The sequence below is a fragment of the Serinus canaria genome, chromosome Z, assembly GCF_022539315.1.
Source record: "Serinus canaria isolate serCan28SL12 chromosome Z, serCan2020, whole genome shotgun sequence".
NCBI lineage: Eukaryota > Metazoa > Chordata > Aves > Passeriformes > Fringillidae > Serinus > Serinus canaria.
The window spans coordinates 68,047,975-68,069,120 of NC_066343.1; the positions used below are offsets into that span (position 1 = coordinate 68,047,975).

The 21,146-nt window shown below is 38.1% G+C and overlaps 1 protein-coding gene across 17 annotated transcripts in view; it reads left to right on the forward strand.

The window, feature by feature from the left end:
* The window catches only part of UBAP2 (ubiquitin associated protein 2), a 418,367-nt gene that overhangs the window by 362,580 nt on the left and 34,641 nt on the right, over positions 1 to 21,146 (forward strand). For 11 of the 17 annotated variants that reach the window (XM_050987429.1, XM_050987419.1, XM_050987427.1 and 8 more), the window contains 12 exons: positions 4,028 to 4,095; positions 5,152 to 5,341; positions 6,002 to 6,212; positions 7,687 to 7,958; positions 8,919 to 9,097; positions 10,175 to 10,382; positions 11,566 to 11,605; positions 14,117 to 14,300; positions 16,792 to 16,858; positions 17,554 to 17,749; positions 19,006 to 19,097; positions 19,995 to 20,045. In XM_050987429.1, coding sequence (XP_050843386.1) covers positions 4,028 to 4,095; positions 5,152 to 5,341; positions 6,002 to 6,212; positions 7,687 to 7,958; positions 8,919 to 9,097; positions 10,175 to 10,382; positions 11,566 to 11,605; positions 14,117 to 14,300; positions 16,792 to 16,858; positions 17,554 to 17,749; positions 19,006 to 19,097; positions 19,995 to 20,045 — 1,758 coding nt within the window. The remainder of the gene's footprint in view (positions 1 to 4,027; positions 4,096 to 5,151; positions 5,342 to 6,001; positions 6,213 to 7,686; positions 7,959 to 8,918; positions 9,098 to 10,174; positions 10,383 to 11,565; positions 11,606 to 14,116; positions 14,301 to 16,791; positions 16,859 to 17,553; positions 17,750 to 19,005; positions 19,098 to 19,994; positions 20,046 to 21,146) is intronic. The other 6 variants (XM_050987428.1, XM_050987420.1, XM_050987423.1 and 3 more) reach the window with 3 other exon arrangements.

The following is a 21,146-nucleotide window of genomic DNA, read 5'->3' on the forward strand; positions in this document are numbered from 1 at the left end:
GGGGTTGTTGAGCAATGCTGACTGCGGATAGAATTTAATTTAACTAGAGAAGAATAATTTGCAAATAAATTTTGAAATCTCTAGCCCATTGTTAATTTTTATTCATTTGGGATCCTGGAAAAATCCCTATAACCTAGGACAAAGTTATTTGTCTGCTATTATTCAGAAAGATTGAATGAAATGTCAAGATGCAGATACATTAGCCCAAAATATGCACCAAAAAAAAAAAAGGGAAAAAATATGGTAAATCTTTTGTTCTAAAAGTAAATTGCATTCTATAACAAAACATTTTAGTGTATTGAAATCTACCTTGCAAATTTTGGCAAATTTGTTACTGAAGGACCCTTGCTGAATGTGGGCTTTTGTAAGAAGGCTATTAGTCCTCCCAGTCTGGGGCCAGATGCCATCTAGTGCCTTGATCAATGATTGGGAGGTAAAACTAAAGTAATTGCTTAATAAAATGTTTGTAAAATACAAAGTCTATCAGAACAGCATTTGAAAGTAAGCCAGTCATGCGGTGAGATTTGGACCTCTACAAGATTTGAATTGTTCCAATGAAAAATATTTTAATATAGCCATGTATCCATTTGCTTTATAGGAATAAAGATACACCTTCAGAGCAAGGGCCTAGTATCTGGAAAGCAGCAACTCAAAAGTTTCCAGAATTGTAGTGGATGATGAAAAAAGAACAGCTCAGCATGAGCTGATGCTGTATTAAAAAAGCTCCTATTGTAGTATTTTTGCCTGTTGGCACTCTTCCCCATCTCATAGTCATTCTTGAGTTATGTTTCTGTATGTTGATGCTCCTGAACTTTATTCTTAAGTACCAAATCAAATTTCTCATTACTTCTACAGATGAAAAATTGTGTATAATAGCTGAAAATGTCTGATCAAAGATCCTTGAGAAGGGAGATTTTAGTTTAGGGAATCTGGAAGGGTTACTTTAGAAGCATATGATGGATTCTGGTTTTAATCTAGTTTGAGTTTGTATTAGGCATTTAAGTGTGTAACAAACAGTTCTAGTGACATAACTATTGATTAAAAGAACCAAGGAAGCTGATATATTTACTGTCTACAGGAAAGACCAGGTGTTTTTCTAAAGAATATTTCTGTTTATATGCAGTGTTCTCTAGTCAGATACAAGTTACGAACAAGTAAATGAAATTTAATATTGTTTGACCCAAGAAGAATTAGGTCTTTGTGACCTAATAGTCCTGTCTATCCTATCTTTTGCAGTAAGTATTTAGCAAGTATAATGGGTTGTCAAGGTGCTGTTAAATAGAATGAAAACTGCTTGCAGTGAAAATAGGAGGTTGTGTTTTGTTAAAGGGATATTCAGGGCATTAACAATGAAGGACTAGGCAAATATTGAGGTACTTTAGGTGGCTCTGGATTTTGCTCTTAAAGGAAAGTAAAGTTTAACTACAGCAACTATTCCAAAGGAAAGAAATAGAATAAATACAAATTGCTGGAAAGCAGGTAGTGGCAAACATTTTCTGTTTTTATTTGAAACCACAGCAACACTTATTTTAAAAAAAGGAAAGGAAAACAAAAAAGAATCTGTTTTGTTAGAAGTGGTTTCTTTACCAGGAAGGAGCATGAGAAGTTGTTTTAATTTCTTTACCTTCACTACATCATACCAAAACAGTAATTAGCTTTTTTAAAATTTCTGCTTTGTTGATGTTGAGTTTCTATGAGGATGCTGGAGTATATTTTCCTCCTCTCCTCACCATTCCTGTACTCCTTTAGGAGCTGATAGCTAGTTGTCAAGTGCATTGTCTGTTTGGTGATTGGAGAATGATTTTATCATAGGAACAGGAGCTGGAAAGCATGGGTATCTCACTGCAGATGGAGGACATACCCCTGTGAGGCCAACACCGACAAATGGCTCACAACCATTCGTTCAGTTCTGGGAAAATGCCAGAGCCTCAGTGAAAGATTTGTGAGTGTAGTGTGCAGCAAGCATAATGGCTTGGTTGGGAGCTGAAAATACTACTTCTGAGAAATACTAAATATATCTGGTGATAAAACTTTTCAGCTGCCACAGCACAAATTATGTGTTTTGACGAATGCCGTAATCTCTGCAGAGTACTGAATTAAGTGCTTGATTGGACCTTTTGGCAGTGAGTTTGCCACAGGTTGTAGTGTAAATCTCAATGTAACTGAGCTGGTAGCTGGAGACTTCTGTTTGCATGCTGGTTCATCTATAAGAGCATTTGTTCTCTCACACATCAGGCATGCATTTGCATTGTCGCAAACATCCTCAGTCTCCTTAATTTGCTGAATTTTTGGGGTTCGTTGGTGTTTGTCTGTGGTTAGTCTTTTCCTTACTTATGTGAGTGTAAGAAACTGTTTGCATTACAAAGAATTTAATATTTAACCAAGGGATTACAGACCATAGAGTGCTGCTTGTGCCATTAGCTGACCTTCTTATGCCATGTAAGGCAGGAGTATCATAATACCCCAGAAAGTACAGTACTCATTGCTCTAAAATAAAACACATTGTGGGGAAAGTGGTGAACAATAAAAGGAACAGCCTTTTTAACTGAAATGTTCTTAAGTGGAATGTTCTTTCTTTGTTTTGGTCAGTACACAGAGTTGTGGACTGTCAGCATTCATCTCAGGACAAGTGATCCAGAAATGAGGGATTAAAGTGTATTGTGTTGGCAGCAAGGGAAGGGAAGGGAGGAACTGTGTTAGGACTGATTTCTTCATGGTCTCAGGTGCTCCTTGCAAGAGGGTGCTGGGAGAGTATGTGAGATATCTCTGCTCTGCCTCTAAGTGGTGATTTGCTCCCAGTCAGCCCTTCTGTGCCCTTGTTAAATCAACTATGTTTCATAGGAGACCTCTATCAGATGTCCATGTTCAGGAATACACATGCTCTCAGTAGAGCTGCCTGTGGGATGGCAAGTGAAATCTGCTCATGTCCGTGATGTCCTTTAAACTGCTAGAAATGTATGCAGTTAAAAATGCTTCGTTCTTAGAAGAGCTGTATCAAGTGGCACATTCTAAAGGTGTTCTTTGAATAGGTCAGTTATTCTTCAGTCAAAGACAAGGCTACTAAAGGAATTAGGGGTGATTTGGTGAAAATACAAACATTGTACATGCCTAGCTTTGTCTTGCAAAACCTAACGTGTACTGGCTTAAGATCTATTCTGGTTTGCAAGTACTCCTGTCAATAGAAACAAATTAGCCCTAGGAAGTTGTAGCTGTTCAACTACTACTTTTTAAACGATAAAAAGTAGTAAAAAATCCAACCACATGGCAAAAAACAACCCACTCTTTTCCCCCAAAGTCCTAACCAGTTCCCCTTCCCCAGGTGCCTGTGTGAGTATCTCTGTATTGTACAGCATGGTGAAAACAGCTTTCCTCTCTGGGTAGTCTGACTTGTTACATGAGTGTGAGCATGGCTCTCATTTTATTACAGTTTCCCAGCTCGTGCTCTTGGAGCACTCACTTAAAGACGTTATTGCCTCTCCTAACAGACCCGCCAAAAAGGAAGCGTGAATGCTGGTTCACTGAACTTAGCTGTACTTACCTGCATTGCTGGTGGTGGGAGCTGAAATGTCAGATGCAAGGATACATGGAATGAGTGCGAACAGTGCAATGTGTTACCCTTGTGCAATAAGATTTGTTAGAGTTGCTCTGTAGTGTCAAAAATTATCTGCATGTGGATGGTAGAATGGCTGTCACATTAATTACTTTCTACTGGTGTATTTAAGTTAAACTGTTTCCCGAGCTGGTGTAGTTACATTGGTTTACAGTTCTATGCTGATGCGTGTTGTCAGTAGGTCAAATTTCCTAACCCAGCCCTCTAATTACATAGGTACTTGATTCTGTGGAGAAGATTTTACTGAAGTTTCACTATGTGTTTTTTGTCTTTTTAAGCGGAGCTTCAGAGTAGCTGTTTGTAATGGTCGTTTGACTTTACTTTTTTCTTGAAAGTGCATGACCAAAATGGAATTTCTGCAGAGGTTGCAGGAGGAAAATGTGAGCATATGAAATTCTTCCCCCATCTCTTTTTCAGCTTTCTGAAACAAAAGTCTTCACTGCATCTTCTGTTCCTGCTGAAAATCATGTGACACCTGGGCAAAGGTAAGCTCTTCTTCAGTGTTTTCCCTATACTTTAAAAACCTTCTCCTTGATTAAGCAGTGTTAGCTTGCACACATAAAATATTGAATAAACACTCTGTTAGAGGTTAGTCAAACTCATCTAAAAATTGAAAAAGCCCTGCTTGCAAATTGTTGTTTCAGTGAGTTCCTGAGTTACATATTTTTGACTGTGAAAGTGGAGACAAACTTATCAAATGTGTGAGCATAACATCTTCTGCATCAGGACTGCTTACAGGCAGGAAGAAAAAATTTTTTTGCTATTGAAAAGGAAGCTCTAGCTTTAGTGTCCAGAAAATGGGAAAGCTTGTCTTTGTAGAAGCAGAAAATGTTCAGAATGTAGTGCTTTTGCAGATGTGTAAATGAAAGCTTGCATTGACAAAAAGATGAGTTCCCTGGTGAACATCACAGTTACAAGCCTTTACTGATGATAGAGGGTTAAGATCAAGAACCGAAAATAGGCCAGTTGCTGCTTTCCTTTGCTTGCCTTTGTCTTCACATGCCTTGCTAGTCATGTTGTAGAATCAGCTGTTTCCATTAGCTTCATGTTCCTGGAGAGCACATTGAAGTACAGTGATGAAGGCTTTGGTAGTTGAATAGCATGAGACCTGAAAACTAGATAGGCTAATGGTTCCAAATGTCCTGATTCTGCTGTACTGCAGCAAAATTTTCCATATAATATGGATGTGATTTGCATGAAGCATGGTGTCACGTGGTGTATAATTTATATTTCTTCCTTTCTTAAAGGTAGTATATTCATGTGGTTTTTGTTCTGTTCTTCCGGTGGATGTCCCTCAGATTATGTTAGAAAATGTTTTAGTTCATCCACTCAAATTGGGTGGGATTTTTTTGTTTGTTAGTTACTAGTAAAAAGCTCCCTTCTCTCTCTCCTTTATGGTAGACAAAAAACATTTGAAAAACTTCTAATTAGTAATAATTCTGTTGCTGGGATGGCAGCTTTAGTATTGCTACTTCTTTCCTCAGTGTCACTGAAGTTTAATTACTGTGTTCATTCCAGCCAAGTTTCACTTTGTCTTGCAGCATAGACTTGGTAACACTGCTTCAAAAGCCGGTGACATCTACCCAAGAGACAGAAGGCAACTCATTTGAGTCTCCCCAGCAGCAAACCTTTGGCCAAGCCTTAGTATTTACAAATTCTCAGCACAGCACCCAGATGGCATCAGGAACAGGCAGCTCCAGTGCTGTAAACTCTTACTCTCCTCAAAGTCTGGTAATACTATCTTATGCTTTCTGAATATTTTGTTTTCTAAATGTTAGTAAATATTTCAGGTTAAGCAACTTTTCCAGTGCTTGTCATTTCATCAGGTGTTTGGTATTTGATGAAAATGAAAATTAATAATATAATTCTTTCCTTTCAGCCCCCCCACCCCCCCAAAAAAAAAAAAAAGATATTACTTTTTAAATTTTGCTGATTGGTTATTTCTGCATTTACATGAAGTAGTTATATTAATTTTTGATTAAGGAGCAGATGTGCTCATTGCTTGCTGATGTAGGATAAAATAATTTGTTTATAGTTAAGAGTTCTAGGCTAGAAAATGGATGTGTTATTTCCAAGCACATATTCAACTGCTTCTTGTGGAAGCATGACGATTTCTGAGTCAGTTTTGAGGATGTGAGGTGAGGTGTTTATTCTCTAAAAGTTGGTCCAACTATTAGTAAATCTATGATATTTTGAGATGCTTAGGTTCAAGTAAGTTAGTATTATTGTGATTGCAGTGGTGGAAGTTTTACATTTGTTAGTAATGTAGGTCTGAAAAGATTTTAGTTGCTACCAGATAGCAGCTGTAGGCATTGACCCTATGATTGTGTTCAATTATTAGTTAAAATATTAACTCCACTCCTTCCCCTTTTCTTCTTTGTCTTTTGGTAGTCGGCAGTTCTTTGTTCTGGCTTTGGAGAGCTCAGATCTTCTAAACTGGCAAACTCTACTGGTTCTCAAATCTTGGACCAATTGAAATCCCCAGGACTGGGTCAGTTTACCTCTCAACAAACCAATAGCAGTTCTGCCACCACTAGCACAGTTGTGTCATCCTGGGATCTAAAACCACCTAGTACTCAGTCCTCAGTCCTCAGTCAGTTTGGTAAGTGCTTTGACACAGGTTCTTCTCTCTCTCTTTTTATTAGCCAGTAAGATTCCTTAATGCCAATGATAGTTTGAAATTACTTTACTTAAAGACTTTAAAAAAAAATTAAACCTAGTAATACAATAATTTTATTTTTCAAAGACATTTAATCCTAGTAATTACAAAATTTAATCCTAGTAAATGTTGCAATACTTGCAACATTTTGTGTTATGCTTATTTGCTGGTAATAAACATTACAAGTATATACTAAACTAAGTTGTGTTAAGCTTAAGTCTATCCCTAAATGTCATTATATTTTTGAAGTAATTGAGCCTCCAGGTAGTGACATCTTTGATTTATTGTGCTTGAATATTTACATGGAATTTTGTTGGTGACTGTTTAAGTGGAAAAAACTTTTTTTCATTCTACCTATGCTTCTTTGAGCTGAATGTAAAGTTGTGTACTTGTATTTTGTTTTTTCCCAAATTCTCTCTTCTAATCATTACATTAATTTTGAATGAGTACTATATAATTTCTTCATAATGTGCATCACACTTCAGTGTTCTTTCCGTAGTGTGCTGTGAAAGATTCGGGTTACTTGTTTTGTATATTTATAATTGTATGAATTTTTCATCTGAGTAAAATTAGTATCAACAGTGAGAATGACAGAAACTTATTTTCTGTAGTGTTGTTCCTAGCAGTATCCTCACTGTGAGGAAGATAGCTCTTGTGTCTCTCATGTGTGTGTATGTTTATATGTAGATAAGCAGCCATTAGTAGTAATTATTATCTTTGACATGCAGAAATTCTAAAAAAAAAAAAGATATGCACATTTTAATGCTTTCTAATGAACTTCACCAACTAAATAAAAACTCCTTCACACTGGAAATGCTGGAGGTCTCTGTGGTGGTTGACCAGTGCTTTAGGTCACCCTCAAGGCTTTCAGCCTCCAGAAACTATAAAAGGGAAGACTGGGGAAAAAACCTGTTCATGTCCAGCATGTCTTTGGTTCTCAGTTATTATGAGATGGTAGAAAACTTCCTATTTTTTTTTTTTGCTCTTCTTCTCTGCAGGGGAACAGAATCCTAATTCATAATACCTCTAAATTGCAACAACTCTTTACCCTTTGGAATTAATCACATTATATCAGCACAGTTAATTACAGTGAAACTCGAAGTGTTTGATTAAAATAATCTGTAACATTTTTTGAGAGCATGTGTGGGATTATATTGTAACTGTGTAGATAGGTTTGTTTACACATTTTTGGAAAAAAACTAAGTAATGCTTGGCCACAGCTGTTTATTTAAAGTAGATGTATCAACTGTTGTCTTTATTAGTGTTAATGATCCATGTGAAACCCCTGTGATGTCTGAAAAGATTTGCATATGCTATAGAATCATAACTATTAAGCATCACCCAAATTCTTGCATAAAGAGTAGAACGCTTTATTAATGCTTTAATTTTGAATTTCCTTTTTTCCAACACTGGCCAGACTTTAAATCCCAGCCTGAGCCATCTCCAGTTCTGAGCCAGCTGACACAGAGGCAGCAACAAATGCAGGTGGTTCCTGTTCCTCCTCCTGGGCTGGAGTCATCCTCCTCCCAGGTAAAACTCCGAGAGCCATCACCAGTAGACACTTCTACAGCTGTTAGCAAAATATTACAGCTCCCCACTATTTCTGTGGATAACCAGGCAGTGACTGTTCATCAAACCCAGCAGAAACAGATAAAACCACCAAAAAGGAGGATAACCCCAGCATCCAAGGTGGGTAATTGACTGATAGCTTGTCATTAGTAAACTTAAAAACCACAAAAACTTGTGTCAGCAGTGGCATAGCCAGCAGGACCAGGGCAGTGACTTGTCCCTCTGTACTAGGCACTGGTGAGGCTGCACCTCAGATCCTGCGTCCAGTTCTGGGTCCCTCATACAAGAAAGATATTGAGGGGCTGGAGTGTGTCCAGAGAAGGGAACAGAGCTGGGGATGGTCTGGAGCATATGTCTGAGGGAGCTGCAGGGGCTCAATCTGGAGAAAAGGAGGGTCAGCTGAAACTTGATCACACTCCAGAAATGAGGGTGTAGCCAGGTGGAGATTGGTCTCTTCTCCCAGGTAACAAGTGACAAGAGGAAACAGCCTCAAGTTGCACTACGGAAGGTTTAAATTGGATATTAGAAAAAATGTCATTACTGAGGGGGTTGTCAATCACTGGACCAGGCTGCCCAGGTAAGTGAGAGAGTTACCATCCCTGGAACTGTTTGAAAGATGTGAAGACATGGTGCTTAGAAACATGGTTTGGTAGTGCTGGCTTTAATAGTTGGACTTGATCTTAATGTTCTTGTTCAACCTAATGATTCTGTGATTTGATTCGGTAAATGTTTTATATAAATTGCTAGGGAGAAGGAGAGCAAAGATCTGGGTATATTCTTATCTATAAAGCAGGATGCACTAAGCTGGATAGTTACTGGGTCCAAAATATTGTGGTGATATCTTTTGCAAGAAGGTAGCTGCTTGCTCTGTATGGAAAATAGCAGTTGCTGAGTGATTTTTAGATTGACTTAGTAGCCACAATATGAATATTGGTGGAGGGGGGAGGGATGTACAAAGATGCTACTTTCTTGTTGTGGAATAGTATGGTTTACTCCTTCAGCTCCAGATTAGATCAGAATCAGTTAGTTACAAGTTGCAGATGCATGCAAAAGCATTATGGCTTCTTTTCTTCCTTTAAGATTCCTGCCTCTGCTGTGGAGATGCCTGGATCAGCAGACATGACAGGGTTAAATGTTCAGTTTGGAGCTCTTGAGTTTGGATCAGAGCCTACACTCCCAGAGTTTGGATCAACTTCAAGCAGTGAGAATACCAACCAGGCGACCAACAATAGCTTATATTCAAAATCTGTAAAGTATGTGTGAGTTGCCCTCCTGCATTCTCAGGTGTTCTTGTGGGGGTCAAGTTTGTGCCAAAAACATCATGACAGGGTTAAAATGTAATGAAAGGAGAAAATATGATGACTTGTTTTCTGTGGACTGTATCTTAAATGATAATTTTCTACTTTAATGATAATCAAAATCTGACTGGATGGGTAGATGTGAAGCTGGAGATGACATGAATATAAATAACCTTTTAATAAGCTATCCTTTGTAGAATTTTTTTCTCATGTTAAATTGCCCTGATTTTCAAGTGTTTTGGGGATTTGTTCCTCACTACCTGTGTTTTTCTCCATTTCACCCAGCAGAACTGATCTTTGTACTATATATGTATGTTAGTAGATTAGCACCAAGTTACAGATCTGATGCTCCTACAGGATGAAAAAAATGAGAAAAGAAGCTAGGCTTTCTATATGCAGAAGCTCTTACTGAAATGCTACGGCAGCCAATGATAAGTGCCAGTGTACCAATAAACCAGTTGTAATTCCTTAGTTATTGAAAAATGGGTATCACTAAAAAGCTTCCTGAAGTTAATTCAGAAATATTAATAAAAATGAACTTCCACATAACTTGTAGTTTTATACATGATAATTGGACAATTAAACATTCCTGCATGTTTTAAAGATTTTTTTAGGTCTTTGCATAATTTATTTTGTAATATTAGAATTCTATTGTAAAAAGTATCCTATTGTTATTCCTCATATACCAGACTTTATCAATTCTGCTTGTTTAAAAAAAGAAAGATTATGATCATTAATTTATCCTTGGAAAAGGTAGAAATAACATGACTGAAAAGTGCTTTTGTGTAAATTCTTGTCTTGTTTGAGTTGGAACGAGGAAGGTGAATGGTGCTTAGTGCAGCTGACGTTTTGAAGCAGTGACAACCAAAGCAATATTATAATTTTTTTTTACCTTCTTTGATTTTCTAATATACATAGTGTAAATGTTTCTGAGTGTTTAAGGTAGTTCTAGATAGCTATATAGAAGCTGACATTTTCATGAAAGTATTTGAAATAATTACCAAGATGATAAATAATTCTTTTTTTCTTTTTTTCCAGTGATCCTTTGAATACCTCTTTGCCAATATCCAATACAGTACAGGACTCCACCTACACAACCTCTGCCATCAGCTCTTCCAGTCTGACCTGCTCATCCCAGAGCACTAGCCCAATAACAACTTCCTCCTATGACCAGACTTCTGTGCATAGCAGGATAGCGTACCAAAGCTCCATGGCTCCGTCTGAACCAACCCCTGTGGCAGTTACGGTGAGTTCATTACAGAAACAGGGCCTAGAAAAGGGGGAATACAGTTACCTGTGTTAGGTTTGTATTCTCCTGATACATTAATGCTGTAACCAAGCCAGGTGGTATTTTTTGATTTCCAAGCCCATCCTAAGAGGGCTTGATTTTGCTTTTCTTGGTGTGTAGTCATTTTTGGTAATACTGTATTTGGGATATAAGAGCATCTGATTTTGTGGGTGTTGTCATCTTAAATTGTCTTTTGACCTTTTTTTTAGTAACACTTAAAATTCTACTTGAGTTTTCTTCCCTAAAGCTAAGGAACTCTCTCTGTATGTTAATATTAGTTACGGTATTTTGCCACAACTAATAACTAGAGAATTTCTCTACAAATGTATTTTATTTACTAAATTTACATGGCACCTTGCAAATGGATCAAAATTTTTTCTTGGCCCCTTCAGTATTACTTTTCTGTTGTATTTAAACACCAGTGGGAATCAGTTTCATGTGTTATTTTAATAAGCGTAAGGAGAGGTCTAATATAGGACAAAGAATCTCTTGGGAGATTCAGACACCTGCTGTCTTTGTATATGGAATGTAGGTTTGTTTTAAAAGAACTGAATTTATTGAATGTTTAGGAACTTGTGAGAGTTTGTAAGTTTATTTACTTCTGGCCTTTGTTATGTGTTGGCTCAGTCACGCTTGTCTTCTGCACTAGCTCGTATGTACTGGTGAGGATCAAGCATAGACTATCCACTTCTGTACTCCAGCGTTATCCAAAAAACAACTGGTGCTTCTCAAGTCTTATCTTTCAATGGAAAAAAATTGGCGTCTCTGTGTAACTTGGATAGTTAAAATTGTGAGTTACATTAGATCAAAAGCACAACCATTTCCTATATGTTAATGCAATTCCTTCTTTCATATTGGTGTGAGCCTGAAGTTTATGTTATATACAGTACATGGGAAGGTTTGCTGCTGATGGGTATATTATGGGCAGTGTATGGGTTTCTCTATGTTGAGAACACCTTGCACTTGAGACAACTTTATGATGTAGTTTTTTTAAAGGCAGTAAAAATTTAATTTCCTGCCTTGTTGTTCAACTTAGTATGTATATAGAATTTTGCATGAAGCATGTTCAGTGTGTGATTCAGTCTGAGCATTTGATATACCTCTAAGACGATTTGTTAATTCATTTCTTCTTTGTTTACAGAATGGGCACAGTGGTGTTAGGACACAGGCAACACTTGACAGTAAGTTTTCAAAGCTTGGTTGAACTCAGGACTTTCTGTTCGTTCCTTGCTGCTTGTTGTGCACACAAGCGTATCAGTGACATTGGGTTTAAGGTTTTATATTGTTCTCCATGACTAATTTATGGTTGACCCATTTGTGACTTTATTTGTGCTTGCATAAAATGCTGCTTGCTTCTTGACTACAATTGAAATATGAAGGCAGGTCTATTAAATCTACAAACCTAAGAATTAGGGAAGCTGCTTTACTGTTGGCTTTTTTTTTTTAATTTACATTTCAGAAATCATTTAATATAAAATAAAAAATTCAAAATTAGAAATAAAAATGAAATTTTTTAGCAGTTCTTCTAGTTCTGAGTTGGGAAGCTGCAAATAGCATTTGTCTGTGGTGAAATGAAGTCAATTTCTTTGAGTGCACCTCACTAGGTATAATTCTATTTCTGGCCTGTTAGAAGTCTGTGGGAATCAAGGTGAGAAACACATTCCCTCTTGTGAGTTTCTTAAAACCTTGCAAACAATACTTCAGTATTGACTGTGGTATAACTGTTAGCTTCTTCATCTTGGCCTGTTTCTAATGTAGCATGGACCTGTACCAGGCCTGCAGCTCTCTGGTTGGAGTTAATTAAAGTATAGTATTCACTCTTCTGATCTTTGTGCTGCTCCATAGAAGTTTTCAAGGACAGCAGTGTGAATTAAAATCTTGTGGAATTCCAACACCTCAATTTTAGGTCTAATCTCCTCTTAAACATCTCTTCTGGTTGGCCATTAGTGGGACAGTGTTTTGTTTGTGCCAGGCTGAATTAAAAGGAGCTGGACTGTATACGCTGCAAGTATACGAAGACAGCTATGCAACAAAAGAACTTTTCTAATGTTGTGTACAGAGTTAATAAACAATTTATTAAATTCACTACAGAACCTGTCCTTTTTTCTACAGAAAACAAAGATCTGAGTATTCCTAATACTTTTGTATTCTGTAATGGCTTTACTAGTCTCTGTTCCTTTGCCAGTTCTTCTTTGAGAGCATTTCTGTTTCCTTCTTCCATGGAGTCTATTTTATGCATCCAAATGATTTTGAATTTGTCTTAACTCTTATAAGTACCTTTCTATATGTGCTATAATGTTCTTAGTTGTTCATCTCTCTTGTTTGCTGTTCTTCTTTAATATCCAGGCCTCGAGCTTCCTAAATTCTTAATTCAAAGTACGACTGATGCATTTTTCTCCTGACCATCCTACTTGTCTCCTGGTTTTCTTTGTCTTGCACATTGTATTCAGGCATCTTGTAGGGGATCTTAAGATGGTGATTCTGTCCCTTGTGTTGAGGGAATCCTGCTCTTAATATATTGGGAGTTTTAAATGTTATTTACTCCTTTTTTATAAGAGTTTTACCAGGAGTTATTAGGTGATATAGTTGCTCCCTTCATAACCATGTCTGTCACTTGGATTTCTTTCTCTTAGAGGCCATACTTATTACCAAGGCCAGGACCTTTTAATTCCTGTTTCCATTGCAACCCAACAACTTGACTTTGGGCATTTAGCTAGGAAATCCAATAAAGTGAACAAACTGTAATACATACCTTCCAAGTATGTATTTGATTTTTGTTTGATGACCAATCTAAAAGTGTCTTCACATACATTACAAGGTAGTGATGATCACTGGGTAGTGGTTCCTGGTGTGGTGTGGGAACATAGCCTAGCAGAAGGTAGGGCTCAACTCTTTACCAAGTTTTATTGGTGACTGAGTGTCTCTAATTCTTTGCTATTTTTTGTAGGAGCAGAAATAAGTGAAACAGCTGGGAATCACGTTGGGCAATAGAATTTTTATGCATTTCATTACAGTATAGTGATCCTATAAACAAGTTTTTATCTGTGTAGCCTAAAAGCTTTAAGATAAAACCTTACACTTTTTATTATCTAAGTAAAGTGAGCCAATATTTGACAGCTCCTTAGCCATAAAAAATGCTTAATGCTGTGCTCAATTCTGGCCTTTCATTGTAGCTTTTTTCATTCTACTGCAGTACTCTTTTGACTGAATATACCAAAGTGATAAGTTATCTACACCTGTACTCCAGCAATCTCAGTCTCCATCCCCAGCAGTGCTGTGTAGGTCTGAATGAAGAAGCAGAGCTGTAGGTGAGACTAGATTTGTACAGTGCCTTGAAAAGCCAGAAATTACTTGTATTTGCTGAACCAAAAGCAAGGAATTTTAGAATTACTTTTGTGTGTAAGTTAGTAATACAGATAGTGGCAGGTGAAGTGCAGAAGACAGTTGTTTACTACATGGGTAGCAGTGATAATTGTAAATTTATTATAAGTAGAGAGCTTAAAGGGAAAAAAAAGTAGTTCAGTTGTGTTTGAATTTTCCTTCATAGCCAAATTGCTTGATGCGGTTACCAGTTCTTAATGGTCAGATTTTTGCAGACCAAGGGGAGAATGCTACTGTGTTCCTGGCATCTGGGCTGGGATGTCAAGTATGCTGGAATTTTAATTTGAATGCCTCTTTTTTACTTGTTGCAGCTATTTCATCAGTTGTAGCACCTAAGACAGAGCCTTCTCCCTCGCTACCTTCATCTGGTTCTCTGCCCAGTGTGGTGTCTACCACGGCTTCACTTCTGCCTTCAGCATCGCAGCACATGGCAGCGTTGCCCAGCTTGCCTCAGTCCAGTGATCTGGCCAGCAGCTCACTCTCCCAGCTGAGCAGGTACAGTAGAGTTATGGTAAACGGAGGGGGTCAGTTTTGAGGATAGGACAGGTGTAAGGGTGGTTCCATATGGGGCTGGCAGGCACCAGGAATCCCTTTTCTTCTATGAACCAGTATTAGGAGAGAGATTCAGAGGAGAACAGAAGGCAGGTCTGGGCTGCCTTCTAATGGCAGAGCAGGTGCTGCCCTCAAACTTTCATGATACATATACAACTTTGTGTTTCAAGAGGCTTGCTTCAATCACGCTGGCTAAATCAGCTGAATTGATTCCCCCAGTTTATTTTTCCTACTTTGTGCCTGCTGTTTTTGCTCAGTGTTATATGTTTGAAACTATTCTTTAACAGTTTACTACATGGCAAAATTAAAATAATTAGTTTCATTTGTATTTCTTAAAATTGAAACCCAGAAATAATTTCACAGGGAAACTGCATGTGTTTTCCTTTTCTAAGATATTTCAAAATATCAGTTTGATGCTCTTGGAAGTGCATCTAGCATAATGCAGCTCATTTGCACTGTCTCTCTGTTTTTCTGAATGCCTGTTACATCCTCAATTAGGTTGATGCATTAGGATTTTAGCTTTTATATTTTTCATTTATTTGTATCCTGCAATTCTTTAGTGTATAACTCTAAACTCCATATAGAGTATTAGCTACTGTCTTCACATTTTGGTTAGACAAAGCAATTCCTCTCTAGGTCAGGGACTCAAGGACACTTTACTGTCTGGAAAGTATAAGAAAAGTGAGGTGGTAGGGAGCAAAGATGGGGTAAATGACTGCATTACCTGAAGCTGTAATTGAAAGATGAACTGCCAATTTGCAAATGGACCAAACTTACAGAAGTGTGAGAACTCAAGACTGGTAATCCGTGTCTGGGTGTAGCCCCTCGGGAGGCTTCATCCGCTCTTAATGTACCTGAAGGCCCTTCAATAAATATAATAACTTTTTATTCTCTTAATTTTGTCTGGCCTCTGGTTTTAGGGAAGCCCAAAAAAGGCATCAAGGTGACAATCCTGAAGCTGTATTGATTGAGTTACATTTTTGATACTTACCTTTGTACTATATTTGTTAATACAAGAAATATATGGGAAATGATTTGGGAATATCAGGGAGGTTTTTTCCTGTTTCACAGCTAGGACATAGTTGTTTTTTTTTTAACACTCTAGTTTTTTTTTGTTGAATAAAATAGTAAATATATCAAACAAGAGCTATTCCCTTTACATTGTTCACATTTCCCCACAATGATTTGTTGAAAAGCTGTATAAATGGATGGAAATTTCAGCTGGAGATCGATGCTGTTGGACAGATACAAATTTTCAGCTATCCTCAGGGTGCCTGAAATCCAAAATGTGTCTGACTTGGTAGAGCTGATGGCTGTGATCTGTGTCTCTGCCATAGGTCAGATGGTGAAATAAGACTTATCAAAAGAGCTGGAAAGAGTGGGTGAGGGAGTGGTATAAAACTCTTACTTTACCCTTGCTGCCTGAAGTGATGTTGTTCCAATTCCTGCAGAAGGGCGACAGTTTTGAAAGTTAATTTATGAAACTGTGAAAGTTTATTCTGGGCCCACACCTTGAAGAGCTACCAGAAGTGTTTGCCCTTAAATTAAGTTATCTAATGAAGCTGTCAGCTTTGATATGAAAACTGTGTTTTCTTGTGGCTATTTCCATTGACAGCACTAAACGGATTTTGTTGTTAGGATCTCGCCTGCTTCTTATTTAGTAACTAGGAGGTTTTTTGAGCACCAGTCTATACACGTTTCATATCTTCATTTTGGTTATCTTTGTTCTATGTTGGTTCAGTTTATTGCATACTATATATGGTAGGTTACATTTTTGACCTCGAATACAAGGTATAGCTCATCAGTTTAAATGTTCACATGCCAGTTTCAGTCACCTTTCAGGGAGACATTTGAAGGTCTCTGGATGAAGTATGGGGCAAGTACCCTGCAGCTGTAATTGGTTGAGTTAATGTTGTGCAACTCAAAATGTGAGAAACAACACAGTGAGTCAAACCAAAGCACTCAGTCTAAACCTGTCCCCCAGGGTAAGCAGCATCAGAGAAAGAATGAGAAACCAGGATTCTGCTTGTGTGAATTGTTTTGGTTTTGGACTTCATGTGTCATGGAGTCATTGCTATTTGATTCCTGAAGCAACTACCGTTTTTCTAAAGATGTAGTTAATTGAAAAGTACAAACTAATTGTGTTCTAGATCTTTCTTGTTAATAATAATGACTCTGTACTTGATTTTTTTCAATAAAAGGTAGTAGGATACTAATTAAAGGAAAAAGTGCCTGTAGAGGTGCCTGTATTCATACAGACACGTGCATTTGTATGTGTGTGTATGTATACACACTCTTACATGTCATTTTTCATTAACTACTCTAGAACACCTAACTAACAAACACCTAGAATTTTAATTTTTTAACCAATGCCCTACTGGATTTGTTGAAAAGGGAAAATTAATTTTATAAATTCTTTACAATTTCCTTCCAGCTCCCTTTCCAGTCATCAGACCAGCCTCTCTCCTGCCTCCGTGTTGTCTTCAGGCACATCACATGTGGTAAGTCCTGTTAGTATTCAAACAAGTGCTTGGCAAATAGTCAGTTTATCTCATAATTAGGACCATCTCTTAAAGTTGGATGTGTCTCAGTACCCCAAGAACCAAAAGAAGAGCCTTACTTCAGGGAAGAAGGACTGTCAGCCCTCTAGTGGAGGAAAAGTGATTACCACTTGTATTTGTACTAGATCAGGAATAGCTATGACAGAGACTTGTCAATCACATAACTGAGGTAAATTGTTGTGCCAGGTTGGGGGGGGTGTGGGTGAAATTAAAATTAAAAAAAAATGCTTATAACTAGTTTATTACAAAAAAAAACCAAAAACCAAACTTTAAAGTGGCAATCTGAAATGTCTCCAAAATGTGGACTGTTAGCAGTCTGCACTGGAAAGGTTAGCTGACAAAATGCAGGTGATGGAATGATATATGTTATGTTTGAGTTACTGTATTATAATTTTGTGATGGTATGGCAATTTGAGTTTAGCTCTCATACAATAATTTTCTTTAAATCACAAAAGCATCATAAGCATGCAACTTAGTTGCTTGCTTGGTACATAGGTAATGCATATCTTTTGCATGTGCTGCTGTTACTTTAGAAGTTTTTGTTGTTGTTTTCTTTTATTTTTCCCTTTCTCCCAGCATCTTCCACTGTGGTTTATTTGCTCTGTGATCCTCATTCTTTTTGTCTCCTTTTCTAGCACACTAGTATTGAGAACACAACTTCGCTCCAGCCCTCAACAACCTTTTCAACTGCTTCAACCTCAGCCACTAGCACCACCTCCTCGGTTGTCAGCATGGCAAGCAGTATGAACACTACAAACAGCCTTGGCCTGAGTGTTACCAGTGTGTCTATACCGGCTGCTACCACACGGGCAGCTCCCTTAGTGTCTTCAGGTTGGCAATATTGACAGATCACGTGGATAGACAGAGGATTTCAGTCAGCAGGGCTGTCAGTTGAGCATCTCACCTGCCATAACAACGCTAAGAAGTCCACACTGTTCACTGACATTTCCAGCATGCTGTATTTGCTGGCTTATGAAATAAAGTTGCCTGGTTTTATGTATTTGAAATATTTGTTAGGTTGTTATGTGGCATTTATATAGCACATTCCATCCCCAAGGAGCTTTGTAAATACACACCAGAGCAGTTCTGACTTAGGAAGTTTTGGGCTAGAAAATTCACCCAGTTTGTATTCCGAGCTGTGGTCAGCTCCTGACTATGAGTTCACATAAGCTTTAGTTTCAGGCCATTCTGTGACTTGAATTCATTTGGCAGTATCAAAATACATTGCAGTGTCCTCATTATCATGTGTCACATCCCTGCTGCCACTTCCACAGAAAGGAAAGAAATGTCTGGGTCATTGCACAGCAAATAGCACTTCAGAAGGAGGGTCCGTGGAAAAGGAGGGCTGGGAGGATTCTTGCACTGAAGTGGAAGTGATGCTAAATTCTCTTTCTTCTCTGATGATCCTGAACTGCTAAAAGGAAATCTTATAGAGAGAAGTGAGTGACATATTACCAAGGATCAGGCTTAGTTACGGATGTATTTCTCATTTCTATAGCTTGTGAATGTAGTGTCTTGTGACTGGCCAAAGTGCATTGTTCTTTTACAGTTCTGCTTCCTAGCACTTCTTCATGAAAGCAGCTGAAACCATTTTAGTCTTCTCTTTGCTATTCCTAGCTATAGTAAGTCACCCACAGAAAGCGTGCTGGCAACATTTAGTGCTTTCCAGTCTGTTGCTGGTGGTAAAGGGAATGCATTGACAGAGCAGGAAATGGAAGAAGAGAATTTTCTCTCTCAGATTGAGAATAATTTCTAAATTTGCCTTCAGGAAAGAACTGAGTGAAAGAGAAGTTCTGTAATCTTGTAATCCTTGTATTCTTGTAATTCTTATAATCCTCTTGGACAAAGTAAATGACAAATTCAGGCTATTCTATGATAGGACTGTTTTCAGGCTAAAGTAGCCTGTGCTTTCCCTCCCTTGAGGCATGGTTAAACTCTTCAGGCTATTCTGAGCATATTCATCAAACAGCACAAAATCTTCTCTTTAGGATGGTGCAGCTGCCACAACTTGTGAGCTGTCTTGTCTCAATGCTGAAGCCTTTTCTTTTCTAAAGGCTTGTTAAAGTGTCTGTATTTTGATTCTACAGGCAAAGCACCCCCAAACCTGCCCCAAGGTGTACCACCCTTGTTGCATAACCAGTATATTGTGGGACCTGGAGGACTTCTGCCTGCCTACCCAGTAAGCAGTTTCATTGTTTCTTTTTGATTTCTTAGCCCTTGGCGAAAGTGGGCCCTCCAGACCTGCTACTGTCTATGCCAAGTCATTTCTGGTGGCACATGTTACACCTGGAATTATTGTTTCAAATGCTAAAGATCATCTGAAGTATGTTCAATGGAGGCTTACTGTCGATTGTAAACTGCAGAGCTTTTGGTACAGACCTGATCTGGCTGCTGTTGAAGCTAAACATGGGTGTGGCTGTGGTTTTCAGTATTAACAGGTTTTAGGCCCTTGGAATAAATTTAGGCTCCTTTAGGGTTGTGTTACTGGAATGGATTTGCCATAGTAGTGACTGAAATGTGCCATGGACATGTGTGCCTGTCTGTCATGATTTGAAAGACTGCACATAGCTTTTTGATGTCTGACCAGCATCAGCGTATTTTTGGTTATCTGATTTTTGAATCCGAACCTTTATATCAGTAACTTTTCTGTATCAAACTGAATGTGAGGAGATACCCAGGAGGTTGTGTTGTGGTCAAGTCATCAACTCTTTAATCTTAATGCTCTTTGAAGTAATGATTACAGCAAAGAGGGCTGTTGTTCTTACTCCCAAATCTGAATGCATGGTAGATTTTTTCATAAGTTCAGGAATGATGTGTCTGGGAAAACTGTGTTGAAGATGGGACAGTCAAACTCTCCTTAGAGGACATTGTCACCAGGAAACAACATCAGAGTGATAAGCCTTTTTAACTTCTACTCTCCTTGAAATGCTGCAGTGCCCCATGATAGCACAATGCAACATACGGCTGTAGACGTTTAACACAGACTGGGCTTAAGTCAAACCCAGTTCAAAGCCCCAAACTGATCAGCATCAGAAAAAAGTGTTATAATGATGTTGTATTTTTATCTGTCTTTAAGCAGATTTATGGTTATGATGATCTCCAGATGCTTCAATCCAGACTGCCAATGGTAAGTAAATGACTTGCTTAATTTTAAAGAAGTTATCTTCACTGTTGATCATTTGTGCCACATAAATTGATTCATTGAACGGTGGTTAAGAGCTTTTCCTTGTGTTCTGTATTCGTTCTTTTGAAATTTATCCAAGGATTGTGTAAATTGATACAGAGCAACTGTTGCATTATGCATTTGTCCAGCTGCAAAATCTCTAAATAGACGAAGTGTGCTCTGTGCTCCTCAGTGGAGAAATGTCTAATTTTTGTAGCATTATGAAATTTTGTCTAATCTAGTTAAAGTTTTAAGTGTTTCTTTTACCAAGAGATAAGGTTGAACAGCAAGTACACAAGTTGGTAGCCAGTAGGTGTATCTGAGATGTTTTATGTGGTCATAGGTATAGATCTTTGCATATGCATCATGGCAACAAATGCAGGTGAGCTGCAGGAGGGAGAGTGTACAAAGCTTTTTTTCTTTATCTGGATCCAGAAATGGCATATGAGACAGGCTGAGCGCCCAGATAGGTTCCAAAATGGCCTCAATCTAGATTGCAAAATGTTAAAGAATTTTCCTATCAGAAATGTAGAGTAAGAAACTTGGAGAGAAGGTTTGGTAGTAGGTAGCTGAGAACAGTGACATACTAGAGTGATGCGGTGTATGTGTAGAGGCAGAAATGGAGCAGTGAGCGGTGATCTGAGAAGACTGTATGAATGCCATAAGGTAAGGCCTAAATAAGTACCAGGTACTCCATGTAGAGCTTGGAGCAGCCAGAGTCAGGTAGTTTAAAGGTGAGTACAGGGATGACTCAGACAAAGCCCTATCACACTGCAGACTCTGAATTTAAAACCTCCAAAGATGAGGACATGAATAAAGACTTTTACCAGAGAAAGTTTTGGTACCTGAAGAATTGCCAACTGAAATGCATGCAATTATCTTTGTGGCAACAAGATGCAAAATATTTGAAGTTGCAGGGCCAGGATACATGTATTGTAATGTGTTAACAGAGGCTAAATGCCTGGTGACCACCAAGATGCTCTATTGCTCCCCAACTCACCTAGTCAAGGGAGAAGGCATGTGGTGTGAGATAAGGACAGGGAGAAATTACTTTCTGGTTGCGGC